At 36.2% G+C, this 23,061-nt stretch overlaps 1 protein-coding gene across 2 annotated transcripts; it reads right to left on the bottom strand.

Annotated features, from left to right (window-relative positions):
- Window positions 1-12,235: 12,235 nt before the first annotated feature.
- Window positions 12,236-22,049, bottom strand: vegfd (vascular endothelial growth factor D). 2 transcript variants are annotated; one of them, XM_058790803.1, is made up of 7 exons: window positions 21,200-22,045; window positions 16,818-17,016; window positions 16,538-16,728; window positions 15,900-16,033; window positions 15,378-15,481; window positions 15,031-15,152; window positions 12,248-13,021 (listed from the first exon to the last, which is right to left on the bottom strand). In XM_058790803.1, the coding sequence occupies exons 1-6, from the start codon at window positions 21,287-21,289 to the stop codon at window positions 15,055-15,057; spliced, it is 816 nt and encodes a 271-aa protein (XP_058646786.1). In that variant the 5' UTR covers window positions 21,290-22,045; the 3' UTR covers window positions 12,248-13,021; window positions 15,031-15,054. The 2 variants fall into 2 exon arrangements, with proteins under 2 accessions (XP_058646787.1, XP_058646786.1); XM_058790804.1 differs by lacking the exon at window positions 15,031-15,152 and having other exon boundaries at window positions 12,236-13,021; window positions 21,200-22,049.
- Window positions 22,050-23,061: the final 1,012 nt, after the last annotated feature.

Below are 23,061 nucleotides of genomic sequence, written 5' to 3'. Positions count from 1 at the left end.
TGTGTACAAATAGTACAATAATCTACAAGCAATTCTGAAAAGACAACAAAACAAAAGAAAAAGGCAGTCAACTATTAGTAATGGAGAGATAATACTGTGACAAATAGGGGAAGATGAAGGATAAAGATGCCTTTTGTCCCATGAGAGTGGTGTAGTTACAAAATTTACCAGAAGGGGCGAACTGGACCATGCTTAACCTTGACCTCTTGGATGAGCTGAGCAACCAGTGCATAATTATTAGTCTGATTGATTCTAAGAAAGATAAAAGCAATGACATTTAAATGCATCATGTTGGATGAACATACAGTACCTTTTAATAAACCATGTGGGATCAAAACTCATTTGGAGGTCCCCAATGTTTGTCCAGATCAGATATTGATGTTCAGACAGAATTTAGGTGGATTATTATTTTTTCTTCCATTTGTAAATCAGTATTTTCTCACCAAGTATTTTCTCACCAACCCCTTCTTAGAGATATATAACAGAGCCATGTCTGTCCCTTAGGGAAACTTGAGGAGATTAGACTGAGTAAAAATAGATGTATGGGAGCAGAAAGTGGTGTTGAGGTCAGTCGGACCTTTTAAGAATGCTTGTACCACTGTTTTCCCACTGTTTTATTTTCTCTGTTGTCAAATAATCAATCTCTTATTAATGTTTTTCCATTTGGGAGCAGATAAAGACTTTATTTGTTTGCCTACACTCACCCCATTACTGTTTTTGCTTTGTTTTATGACCTTTTCTCCTGTAAATTAGGGTTGTTGTAGTTAGCAAAAACTAAAACCATAACAAAATGTTTGTTATTTGAATTATAATAAATGTTTAATGAAATAAAATATATATTTAAAAAAATTAACTTATTTTATTTGTGCTAGTTGTCAAGGCAACATTTATTATTTTAAATTAGATGAACTTGATGTACTAAGACTATAACTGAAATAAAAATGAATAAAAGCTATAGACTTGTAACTACACTGTAAAAAGTGATGACTTAACTTAAAAAAAAATTGAGGAAACCCATTGCCTTAAAATGATTAAGTACATAATAATAATAATAATAAAAAAGTTGACAATTCAATTAACTTATTTTTTTTAATTATCATTTACTTAAAAATTTTAAGGCAACGGGTTTCCTCAATTTTTTTTCTAATTAAGTTAAGTCAACTTATCACTTTTTACAGTGTACAGAAAAATTACTAAAACTAATTAAAATTAAAATGGAAAATATAATTAAAAAAATGTAATTAAAACTAATTAAAATTATTAATACAAAATATATAATAATATTTGAATGATACTAAAATAATAATTTGAATGATACTACTCTAAGCATATAATTGCCCTCATTATTGACAGTGAAGGCAATATACACACAGAGATATAGATAAGAAAATCAGTCACTGCCACAGTGCAAATTACTTTTAATAGGGAGAGAAAATACATCCGTTATGAAGGAATGGATAGTAGGCATCTTTCCTGCAGTGTATTCTGTTCATCCGACAGTGATGATTGTTTACTCATTTTAATGGTAGAATGTGTCATTTCTGCAGCATCAAACAAAACTGCAAAATAATAATGAATGTTTTCAAACAGGTTTCCTGAACACTCCCCCTATCTGCCATTGGTTGGGCGGACAGATGGTCAAACCCCCGAACTTATTCTGCTGGTTGCTTTCACCAAGAATGTATCTTGTTTATACTGTAAGTGTTTATAGTGATATATTGTGATAAGTACAAATAGTAATTAGCACAAATAATGAGTGGTTGTATTTATTCAGAATGATGCTGTGTTAGTGCTGCTGGTTAGTAAAAAATGAAAGCTGCAGTCATAACTAAAAGTGTTGTGTGTTTTCAAATAACATGGCATTTAACATTTCCCCTGATATGGGTTTTGACGTCACTTTAGAACAGTGATTCTTGTCACTTTAGAACAAGGAGATTTCCTTATGCACATCTGTGTGAGTGTTTGTGCGCGCGCGTGAGTGCATGCTTTTAGTGTGAATTTGCACCTTTAAGTCATTAATCACACGTTTGCACTAAATGTCAAAAATGACGAGGCTGGATTTATTGTCGTGGTACTGTAAATTGCAGACTTGGAATCGTATTGTTCTGGTACAAAAATGAGTCTTCATGTGTCCCACACTGCTGCAGATACCCAGTCACATCAATCTAGCAGCATGTCTAACGTTTTGACGTATAATGTCTAATGAAACATTTGATCTAGTTTTATAACATTAGGATACAACATAAAGATGGGCACTTCGCACAATTAAAAAAAAACAAAAAAACTTTTAAACAATGTTTTCACAATCAAACTGACTTCAACTGGAATGCTAAATGCAGGTCTATTTTTGTTCTGTAATGGACAGTATCTCTCCTCTGGGCATGTGCAATGGGCTGTGCACTTCCTGTAAATACCTCATCATCAATATCAGGGTATCGTGGGAAATTGATCAAAGCAGTTTGGCAGGCACTGCATCAAATACGTGACTGGACACCACAGCATTTGAGGTACACAAGCATGTGGGCATGACTCTATATAACAACATATCAGTATTTATATATATATATATGTATATACATACACATTTTTAGTATTTCTGAAAATAAATTGTGTACAGATGAGAGTTTTCTGTGTATATAACTGTGTGCATCATGTTGTACGAGGCTCCAGATTATTCATTTAATTATTCTGTTGTTTGGGTAATCTGTCAATTTCTTGGCTAAGACCTTGCAAAAACAAGCTATAGCCTTTGATCTTTCATCAGATATTTTTTACAAGCTTCTGTCCTCTGATGCTATCGCTTTAATTAGGTAAAAACACTGAAAACACTTCCTGAGCTACTTGACTGTACATAACTGTTGACTGTTTTGCTTGAGAAACAAAATGTACTTATTACGTAAAAAGCCACATCATACAGAAAGAAAAAAATCTTAATAAACTACAGAAGTTTACAAACACAAATAAAATGTATCGATATTCTCTTTAAAATGTAATTGTATTATATATATATATATATATATATATATATATACACACACACACACACACACATACATACATACCGCATATAAAATTTAATAACAGAAGCAGTCAGTCTACTGTAAATCGTCACGTCCTCATTCATGATTTAGATAAATGGTGTAAAAAGTGAGTTATTACACTCTAAAAATTGCTGGATTAAATACAACCCAGCGCTGCAAAAAATATGGACGAACCCAGCGATTGGGTTGTTTTTCCCCAGCGGTTGAATTACTTCCCAGAAGGTTGGGTTAAACATTTAACCCAAATATTGGTTGAAAACAACCCAGCATGTGTTCTGTCCAATATTTACCCAGCACTGGGTTGTATTTAACCCAACATTTTTAGAGTGTAGGCTAAAACATACATCCTATGCAGTTTATCCAGCAAAAAGGTAAAAGCAAGTGTGTAAAGTAACTACCAAGCATTCTGTGCTTAATAAAATGACGTGCATTAAAATAGACTGAATTCCTGGTATTTTATCGAGTACAGAGTCCATTGAAAGAACATCATTCTCATGTTCTTGTAATTAGACACATATTTCTTACTGCAGAGATGTTATTCACTTCTTCCATGCCTATTTCTGGCTTCTTCAGATGAAAAGCTCTGCAGCATTTGTGACAACTCTCCAGCATTTGGAGACTTCTTCCCCATTCAAAGCTCCTGAACTGGTAAACAGTGGGAAATGAGTTGGGTGCCCTGTACTCCTTTTGTAAGGAGTTGTAAAGATGTAACTGTTTCTCTGACAGGCTATGCATGATTTCTAATGAAATCTTAATTTAGCCTGAGGAAATATTAGACAGATGCACAAAGCTCTTCTAAAAAGCATGTCACTGTCCACTTCACTTAATGATTCTCAAAAAGTTTCATTTTTTTTTATTTAATTTTTTTTTTTTTTGTTCTGTCAGATAATGACAGTGGACTGTACATTGTCTGGATTATTACACAACTAATTTATAAATAAATATAGATTTTTGTGGAGACTGGAAAACGATAACATCTAAAAGGAAGTTAGAATCCATCATGCTGGCATTCAACAGTTACTCAGGAAAAAAAGTGGATAGAAAAGCTAAAATGTATTTTAAAGTATGACTGATCAAATCGACTGGCTTGGTTTGCCCCCAATTTCAATGTGAAACACATGACGAGAAGGAGTTTATTGCATTTCAGTTTCATTACAACTGTCATGGGACTGGGTGTCGCAGTAAAATTATGCCAAAGTGATATTGTCATTCTGAGAGAAATCAAATAACTCAATAGCTGAATGCAATCATTTACATCCAAATTGCAATAGAAAGTTTATTTTCCCCCCAACAAAACTGTTTTCAAAGCATATGCAGTAATGTGCACTAAATCATGAATGAATCTTATGAATAATATGGGAAGGTGATATTCGTTTTGACATTCTCTTCTTTTAGATTTGACCATGCTTGACTTAAAAAAAATCATTTATATGTGGGACAGTGACAGTGGTTTGAGAAGGTCTGTGAAGTGACAGATTAAATGTAGACGTGTCAGGATGAGGCAGCTAGAAATTTTGAATTGCCCAATTTTATTTTGGTTCTTTTCTTTATGAATGACCGGCAACTCTGAAGTATGTAGTTGTTGTGTCGTGTCTCTTGACACCACGTCATCTCAAATGAAAGGCTTGACTGGGCTGCCCATGTTTTCAATCAGAAAGCCTTCAAAAAAATGACAGGAAACTGGTCAAAAAAAAATAAACCAAAGTTTGGAAAACTGTTCACTGCTTGGTGTGTAGGCTGTTGATTGAAGGGGTATACAGAGCAAATACTGTATAATAATGCAGTACATGAGTCACATATAGACCACATTTATGAACAATGTATGGAGTTGTTTGGCAGGTGTGGAGCTTGACAGCCCTGGTTCACATTACACTTTCTTTGGATAAAATAGACCAACCAAGGTATTCAACTTTTGTGTTCTGTGGAACAGAGAAAGTATTTCAGTTTACTTTCAGGTAGGTAAGTTTAAAAATTTTTAATTTTCAGCTTTCATTTTAGAGTGAGCTATTCTTTTAAGACACCAGCACAGAATCATACAAATGCAGTGATTATACATTCAAACCAGCAGACCATGCGACAATCCATAAAATAATTAAAGAACCAAGTAATTAGAGACCCTTTAAAGTGTACTAACCACTATATTTCAGATTGTTGTGAACAAACATAGAAGGCCAAGAAATCTATGTGAATGTACTACGTGTATTTCTTGAAAATGACTTTTCATTGTGAATTATACAAAATATGTTTCTCAGCATGCATTTTTAGATTATGAGAAAGACCCGTATATTAATTACACCCTCCCCCAAAGAAAATTGTAAGTACATTTCTAAATCCTTTGTTCCTATTAAAAACAGCCATACAAGAAATCTACAGTGGCTTTCTATGCAATTGAAGGAAATTATGAAAATGGGATCATTTTATTCCATTCATTGCCTTTGTGCTCAACAACACAATATGGATTACAGAAATAGCATCCTCTGCTGTCCACCTACATGCATCAGTAACCAGGATGTGATAATTAGTGACACACTAAAACCATTACATGATGCAATACATAATTTTCTTGTTTCTTTAATTGTAGTCAACACTGTGAATTGATTAAAAATAACTAATATCTATAAAATGTCTAGAAATAATAATAATCACATTTTTTTGTGAATATGATTCACTAAACATTTCAAAATGATCAGATACTGTTTTTGTTGGTCATTAACAACAATTACAGAACATGATCATTTTATTTAACTTATTTTATGCATGGCTCAGGCTCATAATTGTAGGCTCAGGAAGTAGGGGGAACATGGATGCTACCTTAATTAACCTGTGTCAAACTAATAGCATAATCACAGAAACTAACATGTTATTTTTCAGAACAATAAATGTTAATCTTTTTGCAAAGAAAGCCAAAGATCATTTGAAACTGTTCATATGGCATGTGAAACAGGCTTGTATATTGTTTATATGGAAACTTCAGTGATGGAGTGGGGTGAGTGGATAGATGTTTATTTTTATCATGCATTTTTCTGAAACATACACTGCTAGTCATTGAAAGTATAATGATAGGGTGTTGGCATGAAATGATACTAATAAAAATAACATGTGATCAGCATGATCTTCTGAGGCTTTTTTTTTTTTTCATAAAGAACAGAAAATACAAAGATCAAACACTGTTTATTGGTTCAGTGGTATTATCAGCATAGCTAACATAAACCTTCTTAATCTGGAAATATTGAAAACACACACTAAAATAAAAGTTAAAACAGCAGATATGATCCACCTTATCTGTGCTGCTGTATCACATTTCATAAACACTGGAAAATTCAGATGTAATGAAATTTCTTTCCACTCATGCAAAAAGATACAACAAAATTAGCTCCAGCATTTGCCGTCTGTCTGCTTTTGTAGTTTTTAATATGGGTTAAAAGACAATAAACTCACCATACCTTCTCTTTTTCAAGAATGTATATATTAAAGAAATAAATGGAGGCCAGGGAAGAAAAAAAAAAAAGGATTTCATTTATTAAAAAACTGGTACACTAAAAAGTCAAAGTAGATTGAATACACATATACATTAAAGATAATGTCAGCAATATTCAAAAAGAACGGTTTAAGGCAATTTAAGACTTTTAGTCACCAAAATTAAAACTCTCCTTGTCCTTATGAGCTGTACTAGACTGTACCATTTTGAACTCCCCTCTAGGGCTACTATTAAAATTAGATAAGAGCCAGACAGAAATATCTAAACAAGATCAGAGCTTATTATAAAAGTCATAATCTTATAACTTGAAAAGCACACAGAGTTCAGGCAGGTTCAGGGCACTGATATTTCAGTGTGATGTAGGAACGCAGACATAAACAGCCACAAGACATTCTAATTTTCTCATTTTTCATGTTTTGTTTGGTCTTGCACTTCTTCTGTGCCCTGGAACCCTTTCATGTAGCTATGAGGTCAAATGCTGCCCGTTCGCACGCCAACGAGCATTGTCTCATTGTGGCAGGCTGACCTGAATAAGTATCTGTGTGACTGTGAATGTGCTGGATAATGTTGCGTGGACATGCTGGCACGGCACTGGACCTTCAGAACTGTAAGATGAAACTGAATCTCTACGGGAAGCATGATCTCAAAGACCACCAGAAAAAAAAAAAAAAAAAAGGAGGTCAGTCTACTGTCAAAACTGTTTTATACTAAACAGTTTGAGGTTTCTTGGTTCTTGTCTCCTAAAATTGTTCTCAAATCCAATACACTTTGCAATCTTGAAGTAGCTAATAGCCAAAATTAATCAGTTCCTTTTGACAGTTTAAGCATAAATGGAATTGATTTTGATTGCTCTTGGGCTTTTATTTCTGAGGTTTAGTCAAACTCTTGATTAAAAACAGAAGACAAGCAAAAGAGTTTATTGCAGCAATTTTGAATAATTCCAGTTGTAACAAATAAACCTGATTATATGAATTTAAATTGTGTTGCGAAAACAGCAAAAAGTTTATCAGATAAATTTGCTTAATATTCCCATTGTCTTATTTTCCCTTTTCAAAATAAGGATCAAGCTAAAAAGAGACACCTATTTTAAAATGATATATGACTTTCAAACCTTTCAGGTGAACTCCATATTGAAATATTTCTCTGTTAATTTCAGTCAGAGTTTGTGCGGCACATTTCAGCATGTATTATTATGAATCTGTTTATGAATGATGGCACAGTTAGAAACAATGTCGTACTCAGTAGAAAAGTTGATTAGGGTGCATGAGGTCTTAAAAGCACAACAACAAGAAATTTCCAGAGAAAATTGTAATAAACTAAATTATGCACACAAATACTTGCCTAAATATATGAGCGGACCTCAGGCAAAAGTGTGATGTAACACCTTTGAAGTGCCTTTCATGGGAAGAGAGATTAGATGCACATGCTTAGATCATGCTTGATAGACCATCTGTTGCCTGCACTGTGGCCTGAAAAATGACTTGAATATTCATTTTGGCAGCATTGGGGAGTCACCAGAGACACAAGAGTAGAGACACAGCGTGAGAATTTCCCATGATTGCATAAGGGGGCCTATTGATGGATGTTTTCAAGCGGTCACACAGAAAAGAATGATTTACAGTCCCTAAGTGAAGAGATGAACAGAACAAGAGGCTGAGTGCAGTGAGGTTGCAGTGAGCGCTGGAAGTTTAGGGACGTGAAGAGGCTGGAGTGTGCATTTGGCACAAAGTGATCCGTAAAGGTCAAGATATCTTGGACGACTCCCAGGCATTTAACACTCCAGGGGCCAACAACTGTGTGACCTTCAACAGTAATGGACAGAGAGTGTGTGGGGAAGTCACAACCTGGAGGAAGAGGATGTCCGAACTGTCAAGGATGAGCTTAAGGAGATGAATAGGTGCCTGAGCGAAAATGTCAGGAGTGGCAGGTTGTCTTTTCCGTGGAATATATGTGGAAAGTAGTTCATTTCAAGAAATAAGCACCATTCAGTACAAAAATACTTACTTGTTCACCCATGTATTACAACCACAGCTGTCACAGCCCTGTATTTTGAAAGAATTTCACAGCATTTCAACTCAGACTTGCAAGCAAAAGTCAAAAAACATGTAATTAAATTTCACTGTTATGCATATATTAATTTAATAATTGTTTAATGTTATCATATTATTTTGAATATTGCTACAAAAAAAATCTATGCACTGTCTAAATCGGATCTTTCAATGCTTCATCTGCCCCATAGTGAGTATAGAGTCGTGTTAGTTATGAGGCTGCTGTTGCAATACAGTGTTGCAGAGAATAGTGTTTTAGAGGTTTGTCATGTTACATCTCTACTCATCGTAAAAAACTGGATCAGCTAGGTTTTGAGAACAACTGAATAGGCTGAATAGGTCACGACTACGTGTCATTTTATTTTGATCGGAGTCAGCTTTGACATCTGTTATTCCAGTAGCTACTTATCATCAGACAGGGCAACACATCATGATGCTTTAAAAAAAAAGTTAAGTGTTAATTAATTATTTATTCAAGTTTGCCCCCAAGCTGCTTAGACCTCTCATTAATGTCATGGCTATATGGTAGCCTACTAGTGTTTCCATGGAAATTTCACCAGAGGAAGAATACATCACAACCACAATGGACACTAGCTCCTTGTTTGAGAAAATTAGTCGGGCATTACTGGCTACATAAATAAAACTCGGTCCCACTTTATTAGATGGCCTTAACTACTATGTACTTACATCAAAAAATAAGTACAATGTACTTATTGTGGTCATATTGTATTGCAAAACACTTTTGCTGCTATTGAGGTGGGATACGGGTAAGGTTAGGGACAGGTTTGGTGGTATGGGTAGGTTTAAGGGTGTGTTAAGGTGTAAGGGATGGGTCAACAGTGTAATTATAAATTTAATTGCAGAAATTAATTACAGATGTAATTACATATAGGTATTTTTAAAAATATTAGTACAATGTAAAAACATGTATGTACACAATACGTGCATTGTATCAAATGATTAATTTAAATGTAAGTACATAGTAGTTAAAGCCACCTAATATAAAGTGGGACCGAAAACTCACCAGGAAATTAGTAATACTTTGTGTGTAGCCTATAAACAGGAAAAGAAGAAGCAGAACTGGAACAGAAATCTACAGGAAATTTCATCTGACTTTCCAAGCCCAAACCACCTACAGAGAATACAGGTAGGCTTCTGAACAGTCACCTATGCAATCAATACTGTAGGTGCACACAGAGTTTTGTCAGGTTGCACTGACTGCTTTCTTCATTTTCTTACCTAGAGATATGTGGCCTCATTTATAAATTCTGCGCAGAAACCATCCTAAATTCGATCTTACGATCATTTCTCAAATATGCATGTGATTCATAGAATGAACGTATGCACAGAAAACACACATACACCTATCTTTCAGATGTGAAATCTATGAATTGCAAACGATCTTGAACTTGCACGCATGCTGAATGGTTTCTCCAGAGGTGGGACCAAGTCATTGTTTTGCAAGTCACAAGTAAGTCTCGAGTCTTTGCATTCAAGTCTCGAGTCAACTCCCGAGTCAAGACAGACAAGTCCCAAGTCAAGTCTCGAGTCAAAATAGGCAAGTCCAAGTCGAGTTGTAAGTCCTCAACTTTTAACTTCAAGTCTTAAACAAGTCATTAGTGCTCTTTGCCCAAATTAGTGTCTCAGTATTAATTCCCATATCAAATTTATAGTAATTTATATCAGGAAGTCGGGTAGAATATGTTTTTACATAAGTTTAATTTAATGTGAGATGGGTGCCCTTAGTAAAACTACTCAAGTTCAATTTAGGGATTGTGCCAAAATAGGACAAGCAGTGGAAAAAAACAAAACTATTTTATTAGTAACAGAATATCAAAGACAACATAATTTAATAGAAATTACATGAAATACTTCAAAAGTAATTAAAATTAAAAGAAATACTTTTTTTAGAAATACTTTGCATGTGTGCATAAGAAGAATATATGCTAGGTGTTTGTTATATCTAAGCCAATGAGCCATTATTTGGAACCTCAATGAAACAGATTTAAAAACATATGAGCAGAAACTCAGAAAGAACCACTTTGAAAGAACTAGAAGAAATAACTGCTACCATACTTTATGTGAGAGGAAACCTGCAATATGGATGCAGACAAACTCATGAAGACAGTCATTCAAAAATGCTGTGCTACCATTCTTTATAACTAAGAGTAACAAAGACAAAATGTTGTATGTTAAATGTTAAGTATATAATATGCATAGTTGATCGCTAAATTTAGGGGCTATATGTGCTATAGGCTACAGACTGATTTACAACACGTGAATTCAATTAATTATCCTGAAAGAAATAAAAGTGAAATGAGTGCCTGGTGAAGGGGGAGAAAAATTTAGTATATTTTATAGTTATATATAGACTACAATTCACAAATCATTTTGTGAAAGAACACTTCTTCAAATTATATTTTAAAATGATCATTAGGCCAATTGCTCCTTTATTTTTTTCCTTCAAATTATAGCTATTTTTTTTGCAATAATTAATTTTAAATCTAGCTTAAATCAAGGTTTATCTAATAATTATTTTGCACCAAACTTTAAACCTTTAAAAATAAGCAGGTTTACATTCTAACCCATCATTTTGATCCTGGATTTAAGTAATATTTGCACCATAACTTTAAACTCAGATTTAAATCTTGATTATGGATTAACTTTAAACTTAACTGAGGTTTAAATAAAATAAAATGCACATGCAATTAAAATATGCAACTGATTGAACAGTGGAGATCTGACAAAAAAAAAAAAAAAAAGGTCTCGGAGAGGTGTTTACCAATAAAAATGAAAATTAAAGCACATCGAGTTGGTAGAGCTGCGAGGGGTCGTGGCGGGATGCGGATCCGTCACTCATGGTCCACCTCGGTGTCGGACAAACAAAAGAAGTGAGGAATATGTTTAGCATTTCACAGCAGCGGTCACGGTGATGATGAGGCGAGCACCAGTGATCTCCTTTCTCCTGCCCGCTCCGTACGTGTGTCTGCTGGGCGGCGATCAAACGGGCAGGGCAGCGCTTTTCACGAGCAGAGATAGCAACTACTTTTTTTCGTATCTCGGTTCTTTTGTTGTAAGTTATGCTATTATTCCATTAATTTATACTAGCATATACTGTATATAAAGCGCTCCCTGAACGCAGTCTCTGGCTTACTGCCAGTCAAGCGCAAGCACGCTGCACCCGTCTAGAGTGATAACGACGCTGATCTGATCAAGTCTTTCCGAGTCACAGGGCTCAAGTCCAAGTCAAGTCTCGAGTCATTGCTGTCAAAGTCTAAGTCGAGTCTCAAGTCTTCTTTAATTATGTCGAGTCGAGTCGCAAGTCATCAAATTTGGGACTCGAGTCCGAGTCAAGTCTCGAGTCATGTGACTCGAGTCCACACCCCTGGGTTTCTCTGCCTTGTAAACAACTCCTGATTAATGTAATTAACATGTAAAAGATCACCAGGCATCGTCCAAATCCTTTCATTTAGAACAGCGAGCTGCAAGAACAGCTTACATTTTTAAAAACCTGCAGCACTCTGACAAGAAAAAGTGTGTACAACTTCTCAGACTCTGATTTGGCGCTAAGCACTTTTCCACGTCAAAGGCAGTTTTTACAAATAGCATTGGCTCACACACACTCTAAGATCAAATCTGTGCATATGCACACTTTATAAATGAGGCCCATGGTGTTTGTGACAATTTGCCCCTGTCTTTATTTAAACAGTTAATACTGAAATGAACCATTCAAAGTTATTGAAACACAGGAATGCTACTGTTTTATTGCAAGGACTCATTTTTTCCTCTTTGAAAATGCTTCATGCTTTAATACACTACATTAAATGGTTTCAGTGGTCCTTGAAAACATCACAATCATAGGCCTATTTATTAAATTTGCCGTTTTTTATTTGAACAGCTTTCATCTCCAGTACATAATTTGTTTTATTGTTGGCAGCATGCTCAGTTTTGAACACATCAACTTAAACAGAGGCCTGGCCATTTCCTCAATGCAAGTGAGTAATGAAGTACTTCTGTATGTACACCATCTCGCATGTAGTCCTCTTGTGCCATGGAAACATGACTTGAACCCACATAGACCCTATTAGCCCGCCAGGGAACATTTTGAAAAATTATAATTTACACTTAAATATAATTGTTTTAGATATAAATTATATCTATGAAATTCCACAGACATTCTTTAGGATGAAACGTTGTCTTCAGTGCAAAGGAGACATTTACCTCAGATATCATTTTTCATGTGTTCAAACAGAAAAGCAGCGTTGTTTTTATATTTAGAAAGCTATCGCTGCCATGTTAGCTACTGATGAGATGTGTGAATAAAATGTTAATAAAAGAATTTTTATTTGATATAAATAGAGAGATAAATAAATTAAATGGTGTTTTGCAGTCTCTGCACTCAGCACTTGCAGATTGTCAGGGCGTTGTGTTCATCGTTGTTTTCTCTCTTGCAGCTGTAGAAATAAATAAATAAATAAATAAATGTAAAAAATATATAAAAATTTGAATGAAACTGAGTGTCATTAATGGAATGGTAAGAAATAGCCCAAACATCCCTCATAGTTTAATATTTACCATGAATCTTAAAAACATTCTATGCTTATGACTGAATGACAAGCACTTTACTTTGATCGCGAGGGATAATTTACAGTCGGGCATTATCACAAAATAAATCTCGTGATCAGATCCCGACGTGGAGTGGCGTATTACATGGTTGTTTACCAAATAAATACATGGACATGAAATATCTGCTCTGAAATTGTTTTATAATTTTGTCTGTATATTATCAAAAAAAAGAAGGGGGAAAAAAGACCCAAACAATAGGCTAGTAGGCTACAGTAAAATTATTCCCGAAGTCCTCTGAGGTTATTTTAAATAGCCTACAATTGATAAATGAGACGCAAGATGGCAGCAGTTTACATTTGGTGTGACTGACCAATCAGAATTACCATCCTTAGTGACAAAATTTTTTAAAAATAAAAATAAATAAATAACATTAAATAATATTAATATTAGTGCTGTCAAAATTAGCACGTTAACGCAGGCCGTTTTACGTACTTTGCTGCACGTTTCGCCGCGGTTTCAAATAGAAATGTCCACTGAGTGGCGCTAAAACACAGGTTCAATATTTGAACCCTGGCACGTTTTTATTATGTAAATATTGGTAGGCATAGCTGTTTTTTTTATTACGTTGCTTCAGATACATATTGCCGCGGTTCAGAATTCAAATATCCGGGGACTGTCGCTAAAAGTTAATGCTCTATCGTGTTGGAAATATGCCCTACACCAAATCCAGCCCTAACCCTACCCGATAGTGTTAACAACTGCAAAACTGATATAGAAGGTATTAGCTGATGCAACTGTGCCATTTGAACTTCCTTTTATGCAGATTTTAACTGCTTTGTCGAACCGTAGTTACACGGGATTCGAACCTGTGCTTCTCGTCTCCTAAATCCGTCTCTGTACTCCGTGAGCTACCAAACAAACTTATCAGCTATGAAAACCCATAGATATGAAGTTGGATGTGTGCGATGTTAACGTTCAAAAGCATCAGTTTTCAAATCTCCCAGCATATTAATATTGTTTTGAAGTCATAGCATGATATTCTTCAAGTAATTGTGCGAAAATTACGCTTTCTCTGTAAATTTGTGTGAAAGTGTTCATTTATTTTGGAAACTGCAGCGATATGTACTTATTGGTACGTATTTCATGTCACACTAAAAAGTGCACCCAGGTACGTAAATGCCATGAGACCAGGTAGAATATGTTATATCTGAGTTACATTGAGAACATGTCTCTGAAATGGTTTTCAAAACTGTCCTGGAGCAGCCTTGCACTGTCTCCCTCATCTACACACCCGATTCAACTCGTCAGCTCATTAGTAGAGACTGAAATGGGCCAGAAAAGGTGAAAAGGTAGCCTAGCTAAATATAACATTTATTAAAATGGGTTTATGTCAAGATTGTTTTAAGTTCACTTAAATTATAAGTTATTTTTAGAGTCTAATAAATGTTCAAATTGATAGCTCTTAATTATAATGTAATGTTTAATGGCTATAGTCAATGGTTAAATATTAGGGGATTTTCTTTATAGGGAAATCAGTATTACTTGGTATCAGTGATACTGGCCTTCAGTCATAAAAAATATGCCATTAAACAAATATTAAAAATATGTTGTTTGTACATTAATTTGAAGATTGAATGTGAAATTATTGCTATATAAAATTATATTTAAACACTTTAATGTTAGATGGGATTAATCGCAATTAATTTCAGAAAAAAATGTGCGATTAATTAGTTATTTTTTTTAATCGATTGACAGCACTAATAAATATTAATAAAGAATATGTTCAGGGACAAAAAAAAAATACTCAAAGAAACTGTAATTCAAATACTGTACTTTTCATTCAAACATAAGGTCTTATATGAGTTTTAAAATCCAATGTTTTTGAAAATCGTTCTACCTTCAGAAGATTTGGTGAATCATGTCACGTATGATGTAATCTGTGTGTCCATACTTTTGGAATACATTCACATCGCTCTACATCAATCTCACAGTCCTCCTCACTGACAGTAGACGGAGGCTCTGGTATAAAAAAAAAGTATAAATAAAATAAAAGTGTTATCGCAGATGTAATAAATGTGCAAAAAAATTAAAATCATGTGGTTGGGTGTGCCTTGATGTGTTTATATTGAATAAAAGTTCCTGCAATATAGCGACTAACGTATAATAAAAAGTAACCGAGGCATTCATTCGTTTGGCCAGAACAGGAAGTGGCAATACGTGAGTTGAAATCAATTACTCACTGACCTTCTTTACTGGAGGGGTACGTCACACATCGCTCTGCCATCCAGTCCCATATTAAACCTTTGTTGCACAGCCTCTTGTCCTCTGGCTTACGTGTAGGAGAGCAACTGCATACACACACACACACATAGTATCATGCCAACAAGCACTTGAACTCCTACATATGGCTGCCACTCAGCAGGCCCGATCTGTAATTTCTCCAAGAGCAACATTGTTGTATCAACAGTGAATAACACAGCATGGCACTGGAAAAATAAGGGTTGGGTCTAACATTTCAAGGAGTTTGATGTTACACAAGAAAGACCCAGCCAATTTCAGTAAAAATGCATTGCACTCTGTAAGTGCAGGGGAATGCTGATTGCCTCATTGGTAACTTCATCCAGCTCTACCTGTTTGTAATCAGTCTTGCATTTTCTAAAACTATTAACTGAAGAAACATTAGCTATTATTGAATATTACACTGTATACCTAATATTTCATGTCAAGGTTACACCCAGTTTCGCACAAACCTATTCATTTACTAACCTCTTCTTATGCTTCTCACGAACATGTCTGCGGATCAGCGAATGTTCCTGGCACATACACTCAGTGTGATTGGCTATTTTCACCAGCACAGGCTCTGGTCCAGTTTTATACGGAGCCAGACTCACACTCAAAATCTGTGAGGAAGAGGATGTCTTTTACATACAGTTACGTGGAACAGAATATACACATAAACACATGTTTAATGAGATAGTTCAGCCAAAAATGGATGTTCTCTCTCATGTTGTTCCAAACTCTTTTTAGAACACAAAAGGAGAAATTTTGAAGAATGATTCTTGACACTTTTTTCCATTCATTTATAATCAGCGGGTGCCAAGGCTTTAAAACTTCAAAAAGGACACATAAGCACCATAAAAGTGGCCAGTATGAGGGTAAATAAAGTAAGTAAATTATGACAGATATATATATACTGTATGTGTGTGTGTGTGTATATATATATATATATATATATATATATATATATATACACATATATGGTTGAACTGTCCCTTTAAGACTGTGTTTTGATTGTATATTGAATGAACTGCACATCATTTCCATATAAATGAGCAAGTACAAACAAATTGTATTGGACATTAACTTGTATGTAATACCCACGCAATGCAATGAGTAGTGCTCACAGTTTTATTGACATAAGTCACACTTGTATTACGGCAGGTAACTCCCTCTTTGTTGCAGCAGCCGCCACACCTGAAGACAGAGACGCACGGGGGCTTAAAGAACACAGCCGTATTGGTGCCCAGCTCTTTTGCCACATCTACACACGTCTCTCTGGGCATACACTGTGTTTTCTGCCATTCGTCATCAATATCTGAAAAAAGGTACTTTTTAGGTACACAAATCTATGTACAGTACTTAGACATCACATGTTTGCAATTATGTTTGCAAGAGGGTCTCAACCTTTTAGCATCTCTGGGCTGAACGATGCGGCCGCATAGCGAGTTGACCTGCGGCTCTCAGGTGGAGTGGCGTATTCAAAGTGCTTCAGCTTGAGCCTGCATCTCCACAGCTTCCAGTCCGGGTACTCGGTCAACATCAGAAGCTCATCCAGACTCCCAGCTTCCCTTAATTCCTGTTCCCACCTCTCCTGGTTTATGTCCTATGGAGAAATTCAATCTTGAATGTGAAATAATGAGGGCTGCTGATTGTTATATGGAGGTGAAACATTTTTAGAAGAATATGTTTTAGAAGAATATGAGGCATGCTGAGCAAAATTCAGCCAAAAGTATGGAACAGCACAGCAGGAGTTAGATAAATAGAAGGATCAAAAAAGAATGCCCACAAATTAGAAACACCTTCTTTCCCAACTTTACAACTTTCTACAAAGACTTGCATCATACAAACTTCCTGCTGTCTGTGAGGTATGTGAAGTCTTGCCATGATAAAAGGCTAACCAGTGGGATATAACCAACAACACATTACTAGATAGACAGCACACATCTACTAAATTATTTAGTGGTAGGCTAAAGCTTCTTAAAAAAAAAAAAATCCGAATGCAGTAAATGCACATTAAAAGGATCGTTTTCTTTCTATCCACTAGACGGCAGTAGTGATAATCAAAATTGGATATTCTCAGCATTTTTTGGCTGTGTAAAGAATCAGTGTTACACTAGGGAAAGGATGCAGCTGTTCCTCATGTAGTTCTGCCACCAATTAATATGCAGTTTGCATCAGACCGAACAGATCCTTAGTTTTACAACATCGATATAATCCACAGAGTGTTCCCTTACAACTTGTTGAAGATATACACTAAACATTGACATGACTGTGCAACCTTCAGCATGGGTAAATGGAGCCTTGAATCATCATAAGTCGTTCTGCTGACTGGTCAATTGCACACTGATTTTTTGAGACCTAAATGCTGGATTTCTCTAGATTTCTCAATCTCTAGAATTTATCTAGAGCTTCGTGCTCAGTCTAGGCTTGTTGTCAGGCCATAAAGTTACATTTTTTCTCTCAAACCAGCCTGTGTAGCCAAACACACGGAACACCCTCTGGCAGAGGCCCACTCTAAACAACTGGAACATACGCTCTATTAGCTCAGTATGGACCACCTGTTTAGAAGCTCAGTGAAGACACAGATCCCAGGGATTGGAGTTTGGGACGTGTGCCACCAATATGAACAGAACATCATGGCTGTTTCGCAAAACATGGATTGAATAACTACTAAGTGCCTAGTGACAGCTGCAGAATAACCTTGACAAAGTCACAAGTGGTCACACTTTCAGTGGCCACTGGCCAGTGGCGATATTGATAACTAGAGAGTAGGGTAAATAACGAGCAGTATAATGCCAATATGATGTACATTACATGGTTTCTTATTGGTCAATCGTGGCATGTCGCGGTCTGATATTTCCTAATATTCTCGCTGTATGTCAGTGTGCTCATCTAGCTACTTTTTAGTATCTCTTGTGTAACAATGTGAATTCACGCTATTGTTTCATACAAAAACAATGGCACTGTCTTGTGACTCATCTATTGATTGTAGTGAAAGGAGAATGTCAATATTGTTAGTAATATAATGTTTTTTTCTTGCTGCTTGGCAGATATTATGCTGTGCAATGCAATTTTTTTTTTCTTAAAGGGATAGTTCACCCAAATATGAAAATTCTGTCATTAATTACTCACCCTCATGTCGTTTCAAATCCGTAAGACCTTCATTCATCTTCGGAACACAAATTAAGATATTTTTGATGCATTCCGAGAGTTCTCTGACCCTCCCATAGACAGCAAGTATCCTTACACGATCAAGGCACAGAAACGTAGCAAGGAGATTGTTAAAAGAATCCATGTGACATCAGTGGTTCTGTAATTTTACGAAGCTATGAGAATACTTTTTGTGCGCAAAGAAAACAAAAATAATGACTTTATTCAACAACTTGTCTCCTCTGCGTCACCCTATAGTGCCATTTTGGAGAGTATCACATACGTAAACAATGTATGCAACGTTTGTGGGCGCGGATACATTGTTTACGTTCAGATCAAAGTGTAAACAACAAACAGCGTATCCGCGTACGATGCTGCTGACACAGAACAGCTTCTGTCGTTTACGTATACGTGATACTCTCCAAAATGGCGCTATTGGGTGACGCGGAGGAGACGAATTGCTGAATAAAGTCGTTATTTTTGTTTTCTTTGTGTACAAAAAGTATTCTTGTAGCTTTATGGTTGAACCACTGATGTCACATGGATTATTTTACATTTACATTTATGCATTTAGCAGGTCTACGCTTTTATCCGAAGTGACTTACATTGCATTCAGGCTATACATTTTTTTGTTTGTTTTGTTTTTTCAGTATGTGTGTATGTATTTTAACGATGTCCTTGCTACGTTTCTGAGCCTTGATCGTGTTAGGATACTTGCTGTCTATGGGAGGGTCAGAGATCTTTCAGAATTCATCAAAAATATCTTACATTTGTGTTCCGAAGAGGAAGCTTTGGAACGACATGAGGGTGAGTAATTAATGACAGAATTTTCATTTTTGGGTGAACTATCCCTTTAACAGAAGCAGAAAAATAATTGAATTGTAGCATATGTGCATAAATCTTGTAAACAAAGTATTAAATGAGCATTTACTTTACACAATATTTGCTTTAAACTTAACCCAAACTGTATCAGTACTTATTTCATCAACCAGCTGATATTATTTGGCTAAATGGGTACTTTTTGGTCTGCCTAGGGTGCATTTCCCAAAAGCTTTGTTAGCCAACTATGGTTGTGAGTTCCGCTGAACTTAAGACCATAGTTACTTTTGGGAAACGCACCCCTGGTCAAAGCATTGGTCACTAGTTTACCCTTCATTCATGAAGAGCAAGAGTTTATACATACAAACCCTGATGTCTGCCACTTCTCATTCAATATTGAGAATATTGAGTTAAGCAGGCAAAAACCAGCACTGGATTGGTTTTGTTTACTACACACTGGGTGTGTCCCACAAAAAGAGTGAATAAAAGAAATGGTAATAGGACTTCCAATAATGCTTTTATGAGACGGGAAAGCCACAAAGCGGGTGGAAAGTAAAACAGTCAAGGCTGGGATGGAGAGGGCTGGCACGCGATATGGAAGTCATCACTAGAGAAGTCTCGCATCCTGCTGTCGTGTAGTGACATGATCTTCTATGATCTCTTCAATATGTTAGGGTGGAGCCATCTGCATTCACTTACCCATGCAAACAATGCAACAACAAACAGCAAGAAAGAGCAAGAGTAAAGGAGGGGTTTAAAAGGAAGTAAGAATATGAGTTACAACTGTGCAAAATTAATGATGTGGAGGCCCCTACAAGGAAGAAGAAATGAGACGGATGAGAACATTGAGAGCTTGAACATGTAAAAGACCCTACAATGCCTCAGGCTGCACTTGGATACCAGGCTACATGCCACACACACACATATGCTAACACAGCCTCTTTATGAAGTGTATCTGTAAAAACTAATAGGATATTATGCTATTGCGCCACTGCTTGGAACCCATAACCTTTCTTACATAACCTACCATTGATATACGCACACAGAAAAACAGATGAATGGTCTTAGCAGCTTGTCTTTGGAAATGCTCACTAGTAGCCACTGAGTTCCCAAGTGTACTTCCAGAGGAACCATCTATCTTACTTCGATGACTGCAATTCTGAACATTGTCATTTACTGATTCAAGCCTTACTTCACACAGTAACATACAGGAAAATGATCATATTTGCTATTAAGTGACCTTAAGGTCACAGCAGGAGGCCCCATCCGGCCCTGCTGAGCTTGGAACAGCCATTTTAAAGTAATAGCCCCCCACCCACTCAAAAAAAAATATATTTTGAAAAATGCTGTTTTATGGACATTCTTTAGAATTATTTATTTGTCTTCCTTACAAGAATGAAGGTCATACAGGTTTAGAATGGCATAAGGGTGAGTGCACACTTAAAAATAAAGGTCCTTTATTGCATCTATGGTTCCATGAAGAACCTATAACATTCCCATTCCACAAAAGGTTCTTTACAGTGGATAAATGTTCTTTACATTTTTAAAATGCCCCAAGTATAAGAACTTTGGTTCTTCTTTTGCATAATTTCAAAACCTTATTTTGCGACCCTTATTTTTAAGAGTGTAACAGGACAGACACTGCATTTTAAAGACCTCACAACTTAATATGTATAACAATTGAAAACCTATAATAATGAAAACTATTTTCAACTAAACCTCAGTATCATTGAAATTTGACTGTGAACAAACAAAATGTCCTGAGGTTTTGGCTGCACTTGGTGTTCTACATGTCTGCTGAGGGATGCCATACTTACTCTCTGGGGTCTGTAGGCGTCCACGGCCAGCATCAGTCTGACATACAGGAGTAACAACATGTGAAGTCCAGCACATTTCTGTGTCTTCATCCTGCTACTGACTCTCCAGGATACCGTCCAGCGACTGAGCAGCGAGGGAGGCCAGTCTGCGTATACACTCACGCACGCTCACAAATCACGAAGCAGGTTTCTCACACTGGACCACACAGGCGCACCAATAGAGACCTGTCACAAACGGCTTTTCGGAGCCAAATGGGCTCTCCTCTTTTAAAAAAAGAAAAAAAAAAAAAAAGAGGAGGAGAATGAAACATCAATCAGTGCTAGTCTAAGACTTAGCAGTTTTTCCTTTTTTCTGCGATTTTCTCTGAGCAGAACAACCCCTTGATGCTGTCATCTGTCTTGGACCGGCCAGATTTGGCCCAGGGTCTTCACGGATCCAGATGTGTCAAACAATGTGTTTGCAAAATACGCCACGGGCTCACATCCAGTCTTCTCCAGCCACCAGTGTGTGCAAGGCCATCTGGGAGGCGTGCATGTCTGTCCCGTCGTTGTGCGCTCCAGTCCCACTCTGCTGTCACCACGTTTCCTGCTTGCCGACTTCCAGGCTCAGTTGCTTGCACACAGGAACATGTGGTTTTAAATGTGATCCAGACCTCTACAAGGAGTGAAAGAGGGGGAGGAGGAGGGGTAGGAGGAGGAGGGAAGGGGGGAACGGAGGGATGAAGGGAGGAGAGAGAGAGAGCGCGCGGAGAAGAGAGACCGAATCCAGCCAATATCCCACTTAAATGCAGCAAAGTGGCAGGATGAAAAAGGAGTGGAGCTAAGCCGACATGCCCTTTCTCTTGTTATCTGTGTGTGTGCGTCACTCTCAGGCAGACCCAACAATGAGCTTGTAATACGAGTCGGGAATTAGAGGGAGCTTTAATGCAGCGTAATGGGCTGTGAGTACCGTTCTCTGCACCCACACTCTACGAGCTCTATTGGATCATCTGAATGCTTTTACTTTAAAAGCTTCAAAATAATCTATTTTCAGCAGTCCAAGGAAACTATTACCAGATTGTTTGTGTAGATTCTCAACATCACTTTAATCAAATGTGGATAAATTGTGTGGTCAAAGGTAGATCTAAAAAGACACAGATATTGAATAAAGGAAATCATGTTGCGATCGGATACAATGTGAACAGCCAGAGCCAAATACAAAAATAAAAAGTAAGACTTTATTTTGATAGTCCATTTACATTTAAATTTATGCATTTAGCAGAAAGTGACTTACAGTGCATTCAGGCTATACATTTATATTAGTATGCGTGTTCCCTGGGAATTGAATCTACAACCTTTTGCGCTGCTAACGCAATAGTCCACTTTAGACATTCTACTAACAGTAAGTAACTTTGCAACAACATGTCGACTAGCAGTCATTAGTAGACTGTCTGCTTAATATCTTCCAACACTTTATTTTGATGGGTCCACAACATACAACATACTGCCTATGAGAAACTTTGGAAGTGTCTACTTACCCTAAACCTACCTTAACAGTGTATTCTGAGAGTTAGTTGACATGTAGTTGCAAAGTTACTTATAGTTAGTAAAATGTCTAAAGTGGACTATCAAAATAAAGTGTAACCAATAAAAACAGAAATAAATAGATTAAAAAAGGTCATTATTTAAAAACATTACAAGAAATACATTTAAAAGTAATATATGATAAAAGTAGATTAAAAGTAATATATGATTTTGTAACAATGATAAATAATTGGAGTAACATTTTGCATATGTGGCCCCAAAAATATTTGTACCCTTAAGTTACACTTAAAAATATGAATGTCAGTGTATTACATGACATTATCACTCCCGGTATCTGC

Source organism: Onychostoma macrolepis, chromosome 11 (assembly GCF_012432095.1).
Source record: "Onychostoma macrolepis isolate SWU-2019 chromosome 11, ASM1243209v1, whole genome shotgun sequence".
Taxonomy (NCBI): Eukaryota; Metazoa; Chordata; class Actinopteri; order Cypriniformes; family Cyprinidae; genus Onychostoma; species Onychostoma macrolepis.
The sequence above is the reverse complement of the archived record's forward strand: the minus strand, read 5'-3'. Positions and strand labels throughout refer to the sequence as shown.